The sequence below is a fragment of the Oryctolagus cuniculus genome, chromosome 3, assembly GCF_964237555.1.
Source record: "Oryctolagus cuniculus chromosome 3, mOryCun1.1, whole genome shotgun sequence".
Lineage (NCBI taxonomy): Eukaryota > Metazoa > Chordata > Mammalia > Lagomorpha > Leporidae > Oryctolagus > Oryctolagus cuniculus.
The window spans coordinates 153,127,048-153,150,508 of NC_091434.1; the positions used below are offsets into that span (position 1 = coordinate 153,127,048).

A 23,461-nucleotide genomic window follows, 5' to 3' on the forward strand; every position below is an offset into this window, starting at 1 on the left:
CCTAAGGGAAAGCTTGGCATTTTTCAGAAAGAAAATAAATTTTCTTTGTTTTCTGAGACTGTTGGCCGTATTATTTCCACTTCTTAGAAACGATGATCATTGTCATGTTTTATGATCATTTTCATCCATTTAATAAATAGTCAATATTTGTGTTTGTTTCCTGGCCACTTAAAAGAGACTATTTGTATACTTTCTAGTAATAGAATAGAGTTCAATATAGATATTAAATCTACATTATTACTCAGTGATATTTGGGTCTTCTTAACAAAAAGTTGAATTAAAGTCTTCCACTACATGTTTTTTCTTATTATTCCTTAGAGGTTCCATAATTTTTTCTTCATGAATATTGCTTTTTATTTAATTGATTTATTTATTTGTAAAAATTTTACTTGTTTATTTGAAAGTCAGAGTTAGAAATAGAGAGAATCTTCCATCCTGTGGTTTGTTCCCTAAATGGCTGCAATAGCTGGAGCTGGGCCAGCCTGAAACTGGGAGCCAGGAGCTTCCACAGGTCTGCCGCATAGGTGGCATGGGTATAAACATTTGGGCCATCTTCTGCTGCTTTCTCAGGCACATTAGCAGGGAACTGGATTGGAAGTGCAGCAGCTGGGACACAAATCAGTGCCCATATGGGATGCTTGTGTTGCAGGCAGTGACTTAACCTGCTTCACCACAAAGCTGGCCCCGGAGTGCCTTTTTTTCATTGGATGACATTAGTCCTAAATTTTTCCTTGTCTAATATGTAAATTACAATTTTTCTTTTTGTTTGTGCTTACCAAATTTAACTTTATTTAACTTACCAGATTCTATTTTATTTTGTTTTAATTGTGCTTCTTTTATTTAACATAGAGTTGAAGTTTTTTTTTTTTTTAATTTTGCTTTTTTCCTTTTAATGGATGCATTTAGCCAACCAAAAAATCCTAATTTATATACTTTTATTATAAGAATATCCTCCACAAATATTTTTGGATATATTACCTAATATGTTTTGGAATTTGTAAGGTTTTTTTTTTTTAAATTTACCATTTCAACCATCTTTAATCATGTAGTTTCATGGTATTAAGTGCATGTACATAGTTCCACAACCATCACCTCCTTTTACTGAGTTTTATTTGCTGACTTTGTAAATACCTTTTATTGAGTTCTGTCATATTATTTGTTTTCTCTGTTTTTTATAAATATGCTATGCTGTCTGTTGGTTCTTGGATTTGTGACTACGTACATACCTGTGTATGGATGTATTTATAATAATAACTTTTGTTACTTCACTAATATGATAAAATCACTTTTCAGAGATTATTTCTTTATTTGAATAACACAGTCAGAGGGAGAGACTGAGAGGTAGAGAGATCTGCCATCCTTTGGTTCACTCTCTGAATGGCCATAAGGGCTGGCTCATTGGTAGGCCAAAGCCCAGAGCCTGGAACTCCTTCTGGGTCTCCCACAGAGGGTGGCAGGGGCCGAAGTTCCGGGTGGTTTTCCAGGGCTTTCCCAGGCACATTAGCAGGGAGTTGGATGGGCAGTGCAGCAGCCAGCAGTGCAGGCAGAGGTTTAACCTGCTGTGGCATAGCCCTGGCTCCCAATAAAATCATTGTTCACAGATAAAAATCAATGCTTTTCCAATGCTACTGCCTTTTCCTCTAGTCAATTTTAGTCAATACCGTTATCTTTCTTGATGTTTAATTTTGTATTGTTAAATATGCTTATGCTTCTGTTACTTGGTTTGTTAGCTTTAAATGATATCCTTTGACTTCCAGCTTTTTTTGATAAAGCAATCTGCAAGTTTCTTGTACATTCCACACCCACACCCCATTTCATTGTTTTGTTTACTTAGTTTTTATACTTGTTAGTGTCAGGTCACACAGCATTTACATTCTGATCTGCAATGCTAATTCTATTACTTTTACTTCACAGTTACATGAAGTTTTTGCTCAGTGAGACTTCCTTTTGGTCCATCCTACCTTGAATGATTTTACACTTCAGGAGTCTTGTGGGGACAATATTACCTGAATAGACCCTTTTATCTAATCTTCCTTAGATTAGATCTCTTCTAATCTAATCTTTACCTAATCCAGTTTTCTGAATACTGAAGATACCTTGTAGGATTATTGTGAGGATTAAATAAATTAATATAATTCAAACATGGGGATTCAGCACCCAACACAAATGTTAATTGGCACTCATCTGACCTGGGCCTCCTCCAACCCTATCCCAACACTCTGAATTAGGTGCCCCTTCTCTGTGAACCTCTACCTGGCACTTGTCACACTGGATTGTAATTGTCTCTTTCATTCCCCCCACCCCCGCCTTTGTTTCTTTGGTGCATAGCAGAATACCTGGAACAGGAAGTACTTAAATGTTTTGAATCAAATGAGTTAACAGATTCTTAAAAAATCAGAATAGGAACCTCTGTTGAGGATGGTAATTGGAGCCAAGTGAATCCTGGCAGTGATTTGATCGAATAACTTCATGACGGTGTTCTTTGTTTCCAGACTTCGCTTCTGATGATGATTATGGGAGAGTTGGAGCCTTCAGAGGGTAAAATTAAGCACAGTGGAAGAATATCATTCTGCTCTCAGTTTTCCTGGATCATGCCTGGCACCATTAAAGAGAACATCATCTTCGGTGTTTCCTACGATGAGTATAGATATAAGAGTGTCATCAAAGCTTGCCAACTAGAAGAGGTAAGCAATTATGTGAAAAATTTCTGATTATGCTTATAAAACTTCCAAACTACCTGTTATTAATTTTAGTCTTTATAAATTAAAGATTTCTCTGTGGGTAAGCTGCTACAGGTAGATCCATTAATAAAACACGTGACTACTGCTTTCAGAAGTTTGCAAATACATAAAATAGATGCAATTTATTTTTTTAAATGATGGGCTAGGTTGGTGTATTAAAAACTATTAAATGGTGGGAATTTTGTTCACTCATTAGTGGGACAGCTGTCCTCAATGGACATTTATACAGCGTGCAGTTTTTAAAAAGATACTTCAGAATTGTGTAAGAGAATTTTAATAACACCATAAGCTAATGGAGCCAGTATTGAGCTGCCAGCATAGGATCAGAGAGAGAAAACTGTGACAGGATCTTTTCCTCAACGTTGAACATACAGCAGTATAACCTTGTGATTATAATTCTCTGAAGCAGGCAAAATGAAGATGATGCTATTGAATCATTTCCTAACAAAGGTAATATTGACCAATAGGCTAATTATCTGAAAATAGTATAAAATTTTCCAAATGGAAACCATTTGGATATGATAGTAGGTTCAGTAATTACTGATGTAAATGTTAGGGTCCAGAGTATATTATTGTAAGTTTTGTCAAAAGTTTTACCTGAGTAGTGATTCTGATTAAAAATTAGTATCTTTGATAGATAGTATTTGGTACTGATGAATTTTCTACATTGCCATTTATGAAAAATTATAATGGGAAAAAATTAAGCTTAAATACAATATAAATAAAGGAAAATGTGAATTAGATGGAAAATACAATTCTTACAAAAGAGAACTGCAAGACTATCCAAATGGAACCCCAAGTGTATACTGACTCATTCAAAAGTTTTTAAAGCTCCAGTCTGTTTCTGTACACTTTGAGAGCATAATGAAAATTTGTTGTATAAAAGTATTGGATTCTTCATTTTTCAAAATTTAAGCATCCAGAGATAGTATTTCACAGTCTTGAGGTTGGAACCCTGCATTTATTACCAAAAAAAAAAAAAAAAAATTGATGTGTTTCTAAGTTTGGGATTTGCAGTCATAGTGCCTTGCAAGATAAATCATGGAGTTCATTTCCTTATGAGCAGAAAGGTATTGGAAGATTTCTGGTAGACTATTTTGGTTCTTGCTTTATCTAAGTTTTCTGTAGAAATGATTTTATACATGGTGGTTTGATCCTCCTAGAAACTAACAAAATATGTATTTAACCCAAAATAAAGGTTAGGTATACTACTAGTAGTAAATTCAAAGCTGTCGATTCTTCATTCATGGAATGAACAGTTACTAATTTCTGAATACTTAGCTAAGTCTTGAATACCAAGTTAAATAAGACTTAGTCCATCTTCTGAATGGTTCATAGTAGGGAGCCTTGTGTTAATAATGAAAGATTGTGTAGTATGTGATTTGTATCTAAATAGAACTGTTAGAAAATAGTGAAAGAAGGAAGAGAGGGGAAGAATATATTCTTTTTTTTTTTCTGATTGTATGGCTAACCTTAAAAATTCAGTAGTTTTAGCATATTCAAAGGTTTATACAGCCATCACTTGATTTTTGGCCCCTTTGTAAGAACCCCATACCCATTGGCTATCAATGCCCATTCGCTTGTCCCTAACCCGCTTCCTTCATAGTCCTAAGTAACCACTAATCTCCTTTCCATCTCTATAAGTTTGGATATTCAGGACATTTTGCTTACATGGAAATAATAAAATAGGTCTTTTGGGCCTAATTTTTTTAAGTACAAGAAGGTAAAAAATCTTCTGTATTTTATATAATGCACCAATAGGTGGAAATAAAAAAAAATATGGATAGACTATAACCCATAAAGTTCTAGGATTCATGAAAAAGTAGGATAAACATATCAATACAGAGTTTAATTGATGCTTAAGTAGACAATGAAAGATGCGTGTTTATAGGTGAAGTTTGAAAGAGGAAATGGGAACTCCTTCTGGGTCTGCCTGTTGTAAGGGCTAATCTCTACATGAAGAAACAAGGCTAAGGACCTCTGATGGAATGATTCACAATGGAATTCCAAGGCTGACAAGAATGAAACCTATGGCCTTGGAGGAATTTTTCATTTAAGAACAAACATTAGAGTTGCCAGTGAAGTGAGGAGAAGGTTCATTTGATGTAAACTCGGAGCATGATGAGTAAATGGGTTGTTGAGAAGGTTGAGTCATACTTATAAGGTGCCTAGCATAAAATCTGTACTATTAGCTTATTTCCTGTTCCCTTTGAGGTAGATAATGCTGTTTAAGAGCCTGACATTGGAGAAATACTTTTTATATTTATTCTTGGTAGGGAATGATAAGATGGGGGTTTGTGTAGTTAAGGTAAACCGTAAGGGAACCATAAAGCTAAAGGATTGTGAAAAGCCATCAGTGTGCATGTTGATCATGACAAAAGTAGTTGTTTGGGAAATTATAGTCAGTTATATAATGGCAGATGATCTTTGTGACCAGTTCATTATGATGCAACAAAGGTTGGGTTAACTGTACTCTCTGGACCCAGCTGAAGGCTATCAGCCTGCTTGGCAAGTTCAGGGGGACTGTCTGTAAAAACAATCATCATGAATGAATAAAAGGTAGAAACATTCTAGACAGAGGAAACTTTGAACAGATTCACAAGATATGAAACTATTTGGTTGACATAGGCCACCACAAGGTTTTTTGTTGTTGTTGTTTTTAAAATATTTATTTCTCTGAAAGAGTTACAGAGAGAGAGGAAAAACAGAGAGATATTCTTCTCCTGGTTCACTCCCCGAATGGCTGCAATGTCCAGAGCTGGGGTCAATCCTAAGCAGGGGCTAGGAGCTTCTTCCAGGTCTCACACATGGGTTCAGGGGTCCCAGCACTTGGGCTATCCTCTGCTGGTTTCCCATGTGCATTAGCAGGGAGCTGGATCAGAAGCAGAGCAGCCAGGGACTTGAACTGGTGCCCATATAGGTTGCCGGTGCTGTAGACGGTAGCTTAACCCACTGTACCACAGCACCAGCCCAACCACAAGCATTTTGATAGGAACTAGAGTGTAACTTGGGAATAATGATTGGAGAGGACAAAAGCTGGTGAGCCATCTCCTTCTATACTAGGCTCAGAAATCTGGTCTTAGAGGGAGCTTCAAATTTAAGGTATGACACTTGCCTGTGATAATGAGAAGCAAAATTAAGGTGGACATGTGGAATAGCAAAATAATAATAATAATAATAATAAAGAAAGAAAAAACAAGTTTCTAAAGAACATTATTATACTTTGCTATGTACTCAGTTTTATGCTTTGTAATTTGGGGATAATGTTATCTACTTTGTTGAGTTTTGTAGATTCTTCTGGTACAGGAAAGTTTTTAATAAGTAGCTTTTTTATAATTAATGTTAGTCACTATTCTGACTAGATGGGTCAACTTTAGCAGTCAAAATAAGAAGTTATTTTATTAATCTAGATAATATTTAAGATGGAATAGAAAAGAGAAAAATTAGGTAGAGGAATGGAAATATAAGGAATGTCATATTTATGTATTATTTACATCCATAGAAATAGGCAACAGGAGAAATGGGAATTTGGGAAAGTGAATTTTTTTCATCAGGAAATTTGAGAACAAATAAATTGGTTTCCAACACGAATTGGAAATGTGAATAGGTAGACGTGCTATGGGTTTAGGAGAGAAAGGTGTGGGGATGAACTGAATGGAAGTGAGACATCTCATCTGTTCAGAAGATCACAGATTTTGTTAACAAAATAACAATGAGAGGTGCCTCTAGTGAGATTTAATAGTCATTAATATTGATAATTCATTTTCTTTTTTTGGTTAGATTTATTTATTTAAGAGGTAGATTTACAGACAGAGAGAGGGACAGAGAAAAAGGTCTTCCATCCACTGATTTGCTTGCCAAATGGCTGCAATAGCCAGATCTGGGTTGATCTGAAGCCAGGAGCCAGGAACCAGAGCTTCTTCCAGGTCCCTCAAAAAGGTGCAGGGGCCCAACCACTTGAGCCATCTTCTGTTGCTTTACCAGGCTAAAGCAGAGAGCTGGATTGGAAGATGAGCAGCTGGACACATACTGGTACCTATATGGGATGCTAGGATCACAGGGGGAGGCTTAGCCTACTATGCTACAGCGCAGCCCTTTTAAAATTTTCATTTGTTAGTGTACAATTTACACTTTTCCTTTACTTGAAAGTTTTAGCAGTATCAAATATTCAGCTTTTTATTTCAAAGAATCTTTGCGTCTCTACTATTTTCTGTCCTGCTGACTTTTGTAACTGCAACTTTAAACTTTCCTAGTAATCTTACAACAGGCAAAAACACCCAGGCATTTCCTAAATTTCTGTGCTTTAAACTGGAAGAATATAGTGAGTCCAATGAGAAAATTAGTGTATGCAGTTCTCTTCTCTATGCTGAATGTTTCATATCTGTTGTTCTTATCTGTGCAACCACATGGTAAATTCCTTGAGAACAGCAATTCCAAAAACATTATGTTAGTATACTCCACCTAGCACATTGAGAGAATGGTAAATTCTTCTTGGATGATTGTCTTGGAAATGTTTTGAAGTAGGCATGTCCGTTGCAAGAATTTTGCTCAGAAAATGTTCTTCTGTAAGCCTTAGAGTTCAGAGTTTGAGCGGACAAGTGTATGGCACCATTGGTTGGCTAGAAGTAAAACGTACAAGTAACTGAAAGTGCTAGTCCATCTTGACAAAGGCAGAAGTTTCCCTGATGCTCAGTGACTTGAAAGTTCCTAATCTTGTTCTTGTTAAGTAAGTGTTCTTACCTTTGAAAATGGACAGTGAGAACCTCAATACAGTAGAATACCTGTGGACAAATGAAGGTTTTATTTTTCAAATGTGGAGGAGTTTTACTCCTGGGAACCTGTGTTACCTACAGAATCCCCAAGGGGTAAGCCAATGGTGCCAGCACAGAGTCCTCGATATTTGCCATGTGGCCTCATCATCAAACACAAACATTTGTGAATCAGTATGTTTTCGTTCTGACTGCCAAAGTTGATCTGTTTCTTAATGGGTTACATCCAAACCTGGAATTGGAGGTGAGAACAGAATATTCTCTTCCTCACTTCTGTTTTTGCTCAGCTCTGAGATCTGCAAAACACTTCGTGCATGTTATGATGCTCAGTGTCATAGGAGCAGGCAGGCAGGTGTACATTTGGATAGGAGAAAGCATGCACAGCATATTTCACATAGTTTTCTGTTGGAACTGAATCACTTCATGGGATAGCCTGAAGACTTTATCACAGGGAAGGGCATGGAGATAGTTTTCTGTTGATAGAGTAGTTTGCAGTGCAAGCTGTGGGTAGGCAAGTCATGTGCAGATTCCTCACCTTTAAGTGTCCTCTTTTAGGAGCAGCTCAGTGCTTTATACTTATATATCCTACTTTGAATCCAGATTAAACAGAATGGATTCCTAGCCAAATTTATAGTTACTTTTAAAAATACCATATGCCTCTCTGTAAATGTTAACTTGTCTTCTCGTTTTTCTTCTCAGGTAACCAAACTAGCCGTACAGTCCTCCTAAACATATGTAGCATTGTAACTGCCCCTGGAGACTGTGCTAGCTTAAAAAGAGGAATCAATATCGTTGGGTCCTAGTTCATTTACTTAACCTGCATGAAATTATAATTGTATTTTGTTATTAAAGGAGAGACAGACTTCCCTGTCCTCCTGTCTTTTATTTGTCCAGAATTCCACTTCTACTGCAGTTGATCAATACCATAGTCTACCACATAGCTCCATGGCTAATAGGAATAGAATTCTAGGCAGAAGAGTGTTTGGGTAATGAATACTTGGCCTGTCTTTATTCAGTGACTTGCTCTCATGAAAGTACTTGGTTTTGGAGAAGTCATTGGCTTTTTATAGTAGTGCATGGTGGGAGGTAGGGGTGGAGACTATGGGAAGGAGGTCAGGAGCTTAGGATTAGCAACTGGTTTCCACAAAGTTGTTGCAATACTTGTGAAACCACAGACTGATCCACATTAAGAAAAAATCTGTCACGACAGGCATTACATATGCATTTTAATGAAAATATTTACCATGTAAGATGAAGAAGGTAAAATTTTCATGTATTTTTTATTCTACCACCACTTGGTAGCTTTCATATTTAAGCCACTAGAACAAAATAAAATTGGAAAGGAAATTGGCAAGAATTTACTAAACCAAAAAAATTCTTAGGAGGGTAGTTGGCAAGAAGTATGAAAAATGGGAGGGAAGTAAGCAAAGAAATGAGTTAACATTGGTTCTAGAAATTCCATCATGTAGATACCACATGACTAATTAAATGTGAATTTGACCTCTGGATTTCTAGGTCTGGCCAAAACTAACTTTTAGGACAGACTTGAGGCTTGACTTTTGAATGGTCAACTCACCACTGTCAGGAGAATTCACAAATATTCAGTTGGGAGAACTGAAAATAAAGAAGATGGCATAGATATTAGCACTTGCATTCGGTAGTACCCAACACATAATGAACGTCTAAAATGGATATTTGAAACACATTCAGCTATGTACCCTAAACCAGAAAAAAACACATTAACTGTACCTTGAACTACTTGTGATTTTCCACTGATAAGTAATTAAGTTTGAAAGCACCTACAGCTATTTATTGTGATATGAAGCAAGAACATCCATTTTCTAAAACTATTGAATCAGAACCAAACAGGAAAGCCATAGGACTTTGTAAGTTAAACTGCTGTTTCGCTTAATTTGAGTCCTGGAACTTAAAAACCAATTGTAGCTAACATTCGTGTCAGCATTGTGCTGAGTACTTGGCATGAATTGGTGTGCTTTGATTGAATCCTCATTTTCCGCTTACATAGTGACAGCTTTGCATAGAGTTTGCAGTTAAAGTGCAAATATACTGAATTCCAAAAGTGTGAGCTAAGATTTAAGGATTAAGATCACAACTGTAGAAATAATTATTAAGTTAACAAATGAAAGATCATATGTCTCCAAAACCAAAATAGTCTTAAGCCTGCCCCTCCTAGTTGGATTTGGGCAAGTCAACAGAACAGTAGCACACAAAAGTAATTATAACTGTCTGAGACCAAGCTATCCCATGAATAAATAATGAAATTAGGACTGGTGTTGTGGCCCAGTGGGTTAAGCTGCTGTATGTTATGCCAGCATGCCATATTGTCGTGTGGGTTCAAGTATTTGCTGCTCTACTTCTGATAGAGCTCCCTGCTGGGAAAACAGTGGAAGGTGGCCCAAGTACTTAGGACCATGTCACCCACATGGGAGACCCAGATGTAATTCCTGGCTCCTGGCTTTGGCATAGCCTTGTCTGGTTCATTGAGGCCATTTTTGGCCTTTCTCTCTGTCTCTCCCTCCCTCTGTCACTCTGCCTTTCAAATAAATAAATAAATCTTATAAAATAATGAAATTAAGATAGTTAAGCTAGGCCTGCATAGATAAGAGACAAAATAAAAAATCATTAAGTTTTCCACAGGTAAAAGCCATAATGTGTCATCATATATGTGACTGATATTTCAACTCTCTTGAAGAATTGGGATTCTTGATTCTGTACTTACAGAGTTCTCCATACTAAAGAGATGTCTATTTTAAAGCGATGAAGAAAAGATCTTACACTTGTTTTTAAAAACCTTAAATATAGAAGGGGCCTCAAAGAAATCTGTAGCTGTTTTACAATCTAGTCTGCCCTGGTTCTGATTCTCGGTGTCTTATTAGCTTCCTGACTCTATGGTCATAGAGAAATGTTTGTGAAGATATTCCCAGGAAGGGAACCTTGGTGTTCCTAAAGATTGAATACTCAAAGCAATCCTTAAAATGGCAGATTATATTACCACTGTTACTTTTATAGAACCAAGTCTATAATACCTACTTTTCATTTACAAAGCTATTTACCCTTGAGTTGGATTTGATTAAATAATGATTTCAGAAAGTATTTGTTGAATTCCTTCTGTGAACACAACACTGTGTTGCCTGCAAGTATAACACGGGTGTTTGTATGGAGTTTTTGAATTAACAGATACTTTGGGGGAGAGAAATACACAAGCACACACACTCATTCATTCATTTAGCAAATACTTATGAATGCAAACATTAAACTAGGGATTGTCTTATACTCCTGACACAGTCCTTGTCCTCAAAGGGTTTTCATTTTAGTGGAGAAAATGAACAAGTAAAAACAATCACAGTTTGACAAGTTCTATGATATTGCTTAACGTAAGGTCCTTATGTAAGTACAGATAAACAGCACTTTATCTGGTTGTAGAAGGTCTGGAAAAGCTTCCTTGGTAGAAGTGACATCTCAGCTGAGAGATGATGAATGAGTACAAGTCATCTGAGTGGAGAACAACCCTGCTGAACACTCTGGAAAGAGAAGAGAATGTACAGAGCCTGGAGCCAAGAGAGGACTTTGTACATTCAAGGAGCTATAGATAATTCTCTGTAGCTGGTGTGCAGAATGAAATGAGCCTGGACTCAAGAGAGCACCTGGCACTTTTGAGGAGTTAGTGGTGTGGTAAGGCTGGAGTCTGGAAACGAAGGAGTTTGGTGAGAGGTGATACTGGGAGAGGGAAGAACTTTGTAGGATACATGAAGACAGTTAAGTGGAGGGCCATAGGACTCACTGAAGGGCTAGGAGTTAGTGGTGATAGGAGCAGATTTCCATTTTCTGAAAGTGTCTCTGGCTACAGCATAGAGCATGGATTATTGGAGAAGGGGCATGGCAGAGGGAAGGGGACCCTTTAGAGGCTGTTTCAGTGACTCGGGTGAGAGATGGTGATGATCTGCTGGTGAGGACAGCAGGGAAAAGGAAACTGCTTGGTTCCTGAAATAATTAGAAGATCAAATGAATGGCTGGAATCATTATTTTGATATGAGGGGAGAAAAAGGGATGAGTGAAAGATGGTGGCAAGTTTTTTTTTTTAAGGATTTACTTATTTATTATTTGAAAGTCATAGTTACAGAGAGACGGTGGAGGGGGAGAGATAGAGATAGAGAGAGAGAGACAGAGGTCTTCCATCCACTGGTTCACTCCCCAAATGGCCACAATGGCCATAGCTGGGCTGACCTGAAGTCAGCAGCCAGGAGCTTCTTCTGGATTTCCCATGTGGGTGCAGGGGCCTAAGGACTTGGGCCATCCTCCACTGCTTTCCCAGGCCATAGCAGAGAGCCAGATTGGAAGTGAACATGAGCCAGGACTTGAACCAGTGCCCATGTGAAATGCTGGCACTGCAGGTGGGGTTTTATCCACCACGCCACAGCACTGGCCCCAGCAAGTGTGTTTTAAAAATGTAATTAATTATTTTTAAAAATTGTTCAGCTTTTTGAGGTATAATCAACAAATAAAATTGTATGTTTACCATGTATAATGTGATGCTTAAATATATGTATATGATGTAAAATTTTACCACAATCAAATTAATTAAGATATCCATCAATTACATACGTGTGTGTGTGTGTGTGTGTGTGGTAAGAATATTAAGATCCAGTTTCTTAACAGTTTTTGATAAAACAGCACAGCCATAGTCAACCATGCTGTGCAGAAGATATCCTGACCTTATTCATCCTAACTGAAACTGTATCCAATTAATTGAGTCCCTACCATCCACATCGGACCTAAATTGAGTTCCTGGCTCCCAACTTTGGCCGCAGCCCAGGCTGGCTGTTGTGGGCATTTGAGGAGTGAACCAGTGAACCAGTGGATGGGAGCCATGTCTCTGACTCTGCCTCTGTGCCTCACAGATGAATAAATAAATAAAAAAAATTCAAAGCCTTTCAAATGATCAGAAAGTACTCAATATGATTTGTCAGTAAAGAACAGGACACTGAAACAAGAATGAGCCCGAGGAGGCAAACAGTTGAAGATTTGGAGCAAAGAGAAACGGGATGGCTCACAGCACAAGGAGGCAGAAACCCTAGAACGTGTTTGCTGGATTAGACTCAGCCAGGTATAGATGTTGCTCTTCTGTTGAAGTAAGAAGAATAAAGATAAAATGCTGCAGATGCAACTGTGACAGAAGTGCATTGGGAAATTGAGTCATTCAGTCAGAAATGATCATTGAACTAATTCCATGTGGCAAGCATCATTTTAGAAACAGTGATAAACATTACAATCCTTATTCTTATGTAATGTACAAATTACTTTAGAGAAGACAGATTATAAATAAGCAAGAAGCCCCCAGTGATACCTTCTTCCCCCAGTGGTAAATACAATAGGCACACTGGAAAGAGTGTGATGTGTAGGCTGCGGGGGGAGCACTTTTCCAGACCTCTGTGTTCCACTTCATCTGTGCTAGCATTTCTGTGTGTGTTTCCAGTGCGGTTTGCTCATCATTTTGTTATTATAGAGTTATCAACCTAATGAAGGTGGTGGTGTGTGTTCCCTTACAGCCTAGACAAAGCAAAAACCAAGACCAAAAAGGGGACAGAAAGATGGAAGGGCCTCTCCTTCATTTTCATATTTCCTCTAACTGGTGAAATCCACTTCTGTACAGGGCCCTAACTGCAGAGGAGTCCTGGGAACCCAGTGCTTAGTGTCCCAATAATTGTCTCCTCCACAGCTGCTTTTCTTTATTAAGGAAGCACCATAACCAAAGCAATATTTTATATCATGTCAATATGGAAACTGGAAGGAGATAATGAAGATGTTGTGCCTAGAAATTTGTGAAATATTGTTGCTCACTTTTTAAGAGAAAGGCATGGGGGGCCAGCGCTATGGCACAGTGGGTTAAAACCCCTGCCTGCATGCCTGGCATCCCATATGGGTGCCTATTTGAGTCCCAGCTGTTCCACTTCTGATCCAGATCTCTGCTATGGCCTTGGAAAGCAGTAGAAGCTGGCCCAAGTCCTTGGGCCTGTGCACCTGTATGGGAGACCTGGAAGAGGCTGCTGGCTTCTGGCTTTGGATCAGCTCATCTCTGGCCATTGTTGCCATTTGGGGAGTGAACCAGTGGATGGAAGACCTTTCTCTGGCTCTACCTTTCTCTGTAACTCTGTGTTTCAAATAAATACATTTTTTTAAAGGAAAAGGCATAAAAAGTTAAGAAACTTGTTCAGGATTTCATGTCTCATAACTGGTAGAACCAGCAATAGAATCCAGATCATCTGACTACTTATCTTTTGGTTATGCCCTAGAAGCATGGCATATTTGAAAAGAAACTCTATCTTAGTAATGACTTATCCTTTGCACATTGTAGAGTTTTAGGTGTGTTTTCTAAAAAGATTTTTTTATTTTTTATTTGTTTGAAAGTCAGCTACAGAGGAGAGAGAGAGAGAGAGATCTTCCATCTGCTGGTTCACTCCCCAAGTGGCTGCAATGGTGGGGCTGTGCCAGGTCGAATCCAGGATCCCAGAGCTTCTTCTGGGTCTCCCACGTGGGTTCAGGGACTTGGACCATTTTCTGCTGCTTTCCCAGGCACATTAGCAGGGAGTTGGACTGAAGAGGAGCAGCTGCGTCTTGAACCAGCACCCATATGGGATGCCACTGTCACAGGTGGCAGCTTTACCCACTGTGTCATAATGCCGGCTCCAATATCGCAGGCTTTTAATTAGAATTTTGTGCTAGTAAATTTCACGGTGTGAGTATTTTTAAACCTTTGAGACTATAAATTTGCTGTTTGTGAAGGAGATTTTGATATCAAACATTAGTGGGCTAATTGTGTTGAGGATCCCATGACATACTTTAAAAAATATTTTCAGAATATTTATTTTACTATAAATGATATTTTTAAGCTACCAAAATACTAACAAGTATATCTTGGAAAAACCACCCATTCTAGCACATCTTTCCAGATAGTCTCTCAAATTGTATTCTATTTTTCTTTCCCCCTTGGGGCAGAACCTGTTCTTCAGACATCAGAACTTTACATTTAAAATATGGAGCCCTGATTAGGTAGACAGTCAGTCCAGCAGAGAAGGCTGCTTAGGGGAAGTTAATCAGCTCTTCAAAGAATAAGGTGATGAGAGGCATTTCAGCAGTGATGAGTGGTTAAGTATGAGGCCCATCTCCTAAGGCACTAAACTGCAAAGCAGGAGATTTAGTAAGGACCTGGAAAACATGTTAGGAAGTCTGAAGCAGGATCACGTTCAAGAAAACACAGCAATATACCAATGAAGAACCAAGAATTCTTTTCAGGGTTTGAATTTGTCCCTGCATTTTGGGTGGACAGACCCAGAAGAGATAGTTAAGGAATTAGCAGTTCTTCTATGCCACTTTGTAGGCCAGCTGCATCTACATCATCTAGGGAGCCAGGTCTCCGACTGGTGCCCATATGGGATGCTGGTTCTGTAGGCAGTGGTTTACCTAATATGACAGAACACTGGCCCCATCAGGTGTCTTTTCGAATTTCATTTTCTTGGGTACACTTACCTCAGATACCTTACATTTTTAAAAATGTTTGAGGTTTTTAAAAAAATATTTATGTATTTATTTGAAAGTCAGAGTAATACAGAGAGAGAAGGAGAGGTAGAGAGACAGAGAGAAGTCTTCCATCTGCTGGTTCACTCTCCAGTTGTCCACAATGGCCAAAGCTGCGCCAATCCAAAGCCAGGAGCCAGGAGCTTCTTCCGGACTTAGGCCATCTTTTACTGCTTTCCCAGGCCATAGCAGAGAGCTGGATAGGAAGTGGAGCAGCTGGGACTCGAAATAGTGCCCATATGGGATGCTGGCACCACAGGCAGTGGTTTTACCCTGTATGCCAAAGCGCTGACCCCAAAAACTGCTTTAGTTTTTAAAATTCAGTTTCAAATACAAGTACAGACTCCCTCCAACACATGAAAAAAAAATAAAAACTAAAGAGACACAGAGACATGAGCAGAATTATGTATGTACCTACAAGATCATATGTAATATATGTTTATAACGTATATTAAACGAGTTTACTATTAGTGACAAAAAGAGTATACTATCCATTAGAACAGTGTTTTGTAGTTTTGTTGTGTCCAGAAAAAATTGTATTGGAATGTGAGTTTTCTGCTATAAATCGGTCACTACCTATCAATGAAAGAAAATCTTTTTAATTTTTTAAATAATATTTTAAATTTATATACAGTGAACAAATTGTATATAGACTTAGGAGCATAGTGATACTTTCTACACTCCTCCCTCCTTCCTTTCTCAGTCTTAATTTTTACCATGACATACTTTCAGTTTATTTTATAATCATAAGCTTAACCTTTTACTAAGTAAAGAATTCAAGAAATAATAAGAAAAGAAAAAAAAATGAACAAAACAGTGTTCCTCAACAGTAAGGACAAGGACTGAATAATCAGATTTTTAAATTGATTGAAAGTTCTTACTTCTCCTGACTTCCAGCAGGTATTGGTTTTCAGTCTATATTTCTATATACAGCTGTTTGTAGTAGTTTGAATTATGTCAAATTATCTTACCTAGCAAACAGAGAGCCCCAGTTTTCAATTATGAGTTCAGGGGTGTTTTGTTTTCTACTGTGGAAATTTAGTTGTGTTCCTATATATCATACAGAGCTATGTAGCACTCCTGGGAACATATTCTCATTTATAATAGCCACCTGCAAAAAATGTTTAATTAATTCTTTTTCTCTCTTTCCAGCACTCTTTTTGCTCTGTCCCCTTCTCTCACTTCCCTTCCTCTCTTCTCGCAATCTGTTCCCTCTGCTTCCTTCATACTTCTTTCCCCCATCCTGTTGCCCAATTTCCTGTGCGTAAACCATCATATCAGTACTTAGCAATTACTAAATATTAATAACAATGGCGGTAGCGGGCCAATGATTCACTGCTAAATGCCTGCTTTATTGAATGACATTATCTCCAAAGTCCATGTTCCTTTAACCTCAGCTTCTCACTCACCTCTCAGCACAAGCGTCTCTATTGTCAAGGTTGTTTTAAAAAGTGATAAGCCACCCATAAACCAAGGTTTATAGTCACAGGAAGCTCAAATGTACTCTGCAAATATTGCAAAATTACACAGGATCCTTAAGTGTAATACTCCACCCTTTCTTTAAAATTCTCTCTCTCAATATAATAACACCCTATATCCTTGCCCTATTTTGTGTTCAGGTCAGAGTTAATGAGCTTTGTATTAGCAATTTCTCCTTAACAACTTCTGGTTCATGTGGTCCAGTTGAATAATGTTAGGGTGACAGAGTTTAGTTCCTTTTTTTATTTTAAAGAAAGTGAAATGGTACACACTTGCATGGAAAGGCCGTATATCACACTGGATATTTTATATACTCCTTAATAATAAACTAAGTTAATCTTTATTGCGCACTTACTATAATATTACTTTGACCCTCTCTAGTACTCTTTATCTGTTTTCAAGTGTTTTACAATCTCAGTACACAGACTCCTTTGAAGTTGGCATTTGCCTTTCTGACCAGCATGTTGTAAAGGAAGCCATCGAATGAACACATGTCTGAGTGAGCAGCTCAGGCCTTCGTAGACATTGTAGTCTTAGGTTAAAATGCAGATTCCTGGGCCCTGCCCAAGTTCTCTTAAGGGGTGCAATGTTTTCTTTTTTTAAAGATTTATTTATTTATTTGAAAAAGTTATGCAGTGAGAAGGAGAGTCAGAGAGCTCTTCCATTCTCTGGTTCACTCCCCAGGGCTGGCCAGAGCTGGGCCTGGCTGAAGCCGAGAGCCATGAGCTTCTTTCAGGTTTCCCATGTGGGTGACAGAGGCTCCAGCATTTGGGCCATCCTCTGCTGCTTTCCCAGGCACATTAGCAGGGAGCTGGATCCGAAGTGGAGCAGCCTGGACACAAACCAGCGCCCATATGGGATGCTGGTGTCATAGCAGCTTTACTTGCTATGCCACAATGCTGGCCCCGAGGTGCAACACTTTTTTTTTTTTTTTTTTTTAGATTTTATTTATTTATTTGAGAGGCAGAGTTACAGAGAAGGAGGGAGAGACACAGAAAGGTCTTGTATCCGCTGGTTCACTCCCCAAATAGCAGCAACGGCTGGAGCTGGGCAGAAAGGAAGCCAGGAGCCAGGATCTTTTTCTGGGTCTCCCATGCAGGTGCAGGGGCCCAAGCACTTGGGCCGTCTTCTACTGCTTTCCCAGGCCACAGCAGAGAGCTGGATCAGAAGAGGACACAAACGGGCACCCATATGAGATGCCAGCACCCCAGAAAGAGACTTAACCTACTGTGCCACAGCACCAGCCCCGAGGTGAAGCAATTTTAAAGTAAGTTGTCTAGACCATTCTGGTCAGAAGGACCATGCTTTAAGAACTAATGATCCAAGGCCGGCGCCGCAGCTCAATAGGCTAATCCTCCACCTAGCAGCGCCGGCACACCGGATTCTAGTCCTGGTCTGGGCACCGGATTCTTTCCCAGTTGCCCCTCTTCCAGGCCAGCTCTCTGCTGTGGCCCAGGAGTGCAGTGGAGGATGGCCCAAGTGCTTGGGCCCTGCACCCCATGGGAGACCAGGAGAAGCACCTGGCTCCTGCCTTCGGATCAGTGTGGTGCGCCGGCCGCAGTGCGCCAGCCGTGGCAGCCATTGGAAGGTGAACCAACGGCAATAGGAAGCCTTTCTCTCTCTCTCTCTCACTATCCACTCTGCCTGTCAAAAAAACAAAACAAAACAAAACAAAACAAAAAAACAAAAACAAAAAACAAATGATCCAGATATTCAATTTTATCTGTAGGTAAACTGTGCTGGGAAAATTATTTAAATTTAAATGGCACTGGAGGATGGTTTGAAAGAAAGTTTTTTTCAGAGTCTTTCCACAAAAATATTAACCATAATATATTTGCTATTTGATATACAATTCAAGATTTTTAAAATCAAATATAAACTTTTAAATATTATGATTAATTTTTATGATGCCAAATTATACCCAGCATTTTAATTCCAGTGATTTCCCTCATTTCCCCAATAGTTTTTGTGGATAACTCCAAGGTAGCACCAGGGAACCTGCGATGTGAGTACAGAGAAATAGCATTTGTCTTCTTGTCAAGGCTTCTCTGAGCAGCCCCTTCGCTTACACTGCTTTATTAACAACTCAGGGTAGCACCAGGTGGTGTAACTTTCTGTTCAGATTGTGACTTTCACAGAGGCGAGTATCTGAGGGCTGAAAACCAACACCCCTAAGATAAATAACAGTGCATACAAAACAGTGCTTTATGTTAAATCAAATAGAGAAAGCCAAATACCAGTAAATCTCCACATGAACCATAAACCACGCAATCAGAGTAGATGTGTTCATACAGGATCCTGGTGTTGCCAATGTATTTGGTTTAAAATCACAGTCCTCCTCAATCTGTTCACACTGTTTTGTTTCATTTCAGTCTCAACAGCTTTATATGATGATTTCTGAGATACTTACTAAATTCCAGTTATCCGGAGGTACACATTTTTTTCCATGAATGGTGTCAGTCCAGAAAAAGAAGTGAAACACTATGGCTCACTTAGGACATCAAATATTTTCAGATGCAGGACCGTTTTATTTTCATACATTTAAAAGGTGATCTATGTTACCAGCATCTTTTCAGATGGGAAATATTCATATAACAACATCCCTGTTTCCTTAATTTGATTGTTAGGGGCATAGACATCGTGTAGGTAGAGCTTTTCCCTCCATCCTTCTTACTATCATTCTTCCACGAAACTCCAAGCTTTAGGCAATCACTGTTATAAATGTGACATGTATTTTCCCAATCTATTTAAATGGATTTATACCCAGATATACATATAGTTACCTATGAAGAATATTTAGTAGTTTTTTTTGTATTTTTTTAAAATCTATATAAATGGTATAATTTGTGCACATAATTCTTCAACTTGCTTGTCTCTTGTTACTTTTGTGGGATCTAGCTACATGCTGATATGTAAAAAATCTATTTTATTTTTTAGTTATTATTTTTAAGAGTCAGATTTTTTGCTTTTATTATTTTCACTTAATTGAGAGAGAGAGAGAGAGAGAGAGAGAGAGAGAAAGGGATTTTTCTATCTGTTGGTTAATTCCCCAAATGCCCAGCTGAGCCAGGCCAAAGGTGGGAGCCCAGACCTCAAACCTTGTCTCCTATGAAAATATCAAGTACCCAAATACTTGAGCCATCATCTGCTGCCTCCCAGCATATATGTTAGCAGGAAGCTGGAATTGGAAACAGCACCAGTACTTGAATACAGATAATCCAATATGGTATGCTATGTCCCCAGAAGAATCTTAACCACTGCGCCAAACACCCACCCATATTTCATTTTAACTGGATGTGGTACCCATAATGTGTTAACATTTTACTTTTTTATTCTGTTCCTGATGAAAATTTAGATTACTTTATACTGCAATGGATATTTTTGAAAATTTCTCCTTTGCATGTATGTAAGAGTTTTTTTGACATATGTACTTAGCAGCTGAATTGCAGGTCACAGGATATGCAAATATATGCACATTTATGTTTCACTAGGGGGACCAGCATTGTGCCTTAGCAGGTTCAGCCACTGCTTGCAATGCTGGCATCCCATGTACATGCCCTTTGAACCCCTGCTTCTCCATCTCCAATCAAACTCCCTGCTAATGTGCCTGGGAAGTAGCAGAAGATGACCCAAGTTCTTGTGTACCCACACGAGAGACCGCAATGAAGCTCTTGATTTCGGCTTGGCCAGCCCTGGCTGTAGCGGTCATTTGGGGAACAAACCAGTGGATGGAAGACCTCTCTATCTCTCCCTTTCTTTCTTTCTAACTGTGCCTTTAAAATAAATAAAATAAATATTAAAAAAAACATTCACTAGGTACTGCCAAATTGCACTTTAAAGTGGTTGTATCAATTTATAGCCCTATCAGCCATCTTACAAGAATTTCCATTTCCGTCTGTGAAAACTCTTTTTATTTACAGATACTGTGATTTTTGCCATTCTGATTTGTAAATCAGAACCTCTTGTTTTCTAAAAAGCAGTTCTGTTTTTATTTGTGAATTGTGTTTGTACATATTTTCATATTTGTTACCATTCTGGTTTCATGTGTACATATACACATTTGTATGTTTATGCATATATATGTATAATTTTGGGGTGAGTTTTTGTGGTTCAGGGAGATGTGTCTTACAGGCAGTTGCTATAGGAATCATATTCAAGCAAGGTCCCCAGTTGATGATAATCCTCCCTAAGATTTTGCCTGAACACTATTCCTTTCTTATGAGTGAATGCGTCTGGCAGGGACACTAAAGCAACTCTGAATTTGGGAGACCTTGGGCTTTTTTTACATATTGGTGTTTGGTTCACGTACTCCCAGATGCCTTTGCTGGATCTCCCTTGGACTGAACAGTGGTCTAACATCCTTCTATCCATCATTTTTTTTCCTTTTTTCCTTCACTCAGCAGTCAGATTTGCATTGAGGTTTCTTAACCTTCCCTGCTTCCCTCTCTGTTTTCTTATACAAATATTTCCCTTAAAAACTATTTGCACATGATATAGTTTTGGCATCTACAATTTGGAGGATCTGAAATAACACAATTCTTCTGTACATCACATTATCATCCTCTAATGTGGATGTGCTATCTTTTGTTATAGAGAGTTTTAGTTTTCATGTGCTCACTTTTATACATATTTTCCAATATAGTTTGTACTTTTTTGTGTTTTCTCTTTAAGACATACTTTATAATGTAAATCACACATATATTCTTTTATATTCTCAATAATTTTTTTGACAGGCAGAGTTAGATAGTGAGAGAGAGACAGAGAGAAAGGTCTTCCTTTTTCTGTTGGTTCACCCCCCAAATGGCCGCTACGGCCAGCACGCTGTGCTAATCCGAAACCAGGAGCCAGGTGCTTCCTCCTGGTCTCCCATGCAGGTGCAGGGCCCAAGGACCTGGGCCATCCTCCACTGCACTCCTGGGCCACAGTAGAGAGCTGGACTAGAGCTGGAAGAGGGGCAACCGGGACAGAATCTGGTGCCCCAATCAGGACTAGAATCCAGGGTGCCGGCGCCACGGGTGGAGGATTAGCCTAGTAAGCCATGGCGCCAGCCAGTATTCTCAATAATTTAAAAAGTTCCATGTTTCATTTTTAAGACTACAAATAATTAGAATTAATGTTTGTATTTGGTGTGAGTTAGGAATTTAATTTTATTGTTTTCCACATGGGAAGCCATGTCTCTCAAGACAATTTTTTTAGTCGTCCCTCTTTTTCCTACAAATTATCATTTTAGCACCATTATTCTAGTTTCCAATCAATGCATGAGTTTATGTGTTATGTATTGGATTCCATTCATGTCTTTGCTTATTATCACATAAGAATATACTTTTAAAATGACAATACTTTATTACTTAGCAATATTTATTACTTAGAGTTGGAGAACGTCCTCTGTCCTCTGGGAGGAATCACAGGGTCTCAAGTTGGCCATAAAGACAAGTGAGGACCCAGATCCACAAGGTTGGGCAGAGGAAGAACAAGCTCAGCTCAAAAGCTCACGCCCCAGTTGAACCGTCCTCTCCACTAGACTGTAAGCTCTTGAAACCCAAGGCTGTATTTTCACTGTCTCTATGCTACCTAAAATGCTTCACCCACTGCTTGCAACACACGTGCCACAGTAATTCAGCCTGCCCTGGCAGAAAACAAATTACAATTTCCACCTCACCTGTGAGGAGTTCAGAGTCTTTGAGGTAGTGGTGTATAAATATACAGCAAAAAAAAAAAAAAAAAAAAAAAGGATGACATACAGGCATGGAAGGTGTGACTGTTGGGGAGTCATGGGAGACTTTTCAGAGGAAGTGGCGTCTTTATCGATTTTGAAGGAGTTTGTCAGATGGAGAAGTAGGGACAGGCATTCTAGATGAAAGGAACCAAAGATGCAAAAGAATATCATGATGAAAGGCCTGATAAGATTGGAGAACTTTAGAATTTGTGGTTAAAGCATAAGGTCAGTATGAGGGACTGCTAGAAGTTCAGACTACAGAATTAACCAGGGGAAAGTCCTGTATGTCAGTTTTTTTAAGTTCGGATTTCATTTTAGAGGTCACATGGATCTAATTGTTTTGTATGTTTTTTTTTTTTTTTTTGGTTTTGAGAAAGTGTGTGACACGATCAGCTTAAATGAGTGAACAACTGAGTTGTTCAGAGTTAAGTAGATCAGAGAGTCTAAAGTATTTAAAGTTATTCTTCAACCAAGTTATGCTTGTTAACTGAGAAAAAATTGTCTTTCCTAGGTTTTAGGGTCATGGGATGTAACATGTATTCTTGATGAGTCAACTGTTACTGTGTTATATATCATAGGATTGAAGAGGATAAATCTTTGGAGAGGGGAAAAACTAAATTCGTAGGAACTCCATATCTTGTACATGTTTAATTTTTTGATAAGAGCTAGTAACCTAGCACAGAAAGAAAATAATCATTTCCTTTTAATGTATGTACAATAATAGAATCTAAGCACCATAGTAGTAGTTGGTATGGAGCAAGCTCCATGACTACATGTATATGTACATATGTGTACTCATATATACAGTATACAATGCATGTATACATACGTACATGAGTGTATATATATGCACATATTTATGTACAGTCAAATGTATATATAGCCAAATCATTGTAATTAATATTTTGGATAGCCTGCATGATAACTATGATAACTTCTGGTTAAATGTACTATATTTAAAAATAAAGATCATATTTTATAGATCATTAATATTATTATTGGTTTTTAAAGATTTATTTATTCATTTGAATGTAAGAGTTACACAGAAAGAGATGAAGAGGCAGAGAGAGAAAGGTCTTCATCTGCTGGTTCACACCCCAAATGGCCACAACAATTGGAGATGCACTGATCTAAACCCAGGAACCAGGAGCTTCTTCCAGGTT

At 38.4% G+C, this 23,461-nt stretch overlaps 1 protein-coding gene across 9 annotated transcripts in view; it reads left to right on the top strand.

Moving 5' to 3' along the window:
• CFTR (CF transmembrane conductance regulator) overlaps positions 1-23,461 on the top strand; it is a 260,245-nt gene that overhangs the window by 145,282 nt on the left and 91,502 nt on the right. For all 9 annotated transcript variants that reach the window (XM_051847977.2, XM_051847981.2, XM_051847974.2 and 6 more), the window contains 1 exon segment: positions 2,493-2,684. In XM_051847977.2, coding sequence (XP_051703937.1) covers positions 2,493-2,684 — 192 coding nt within the window.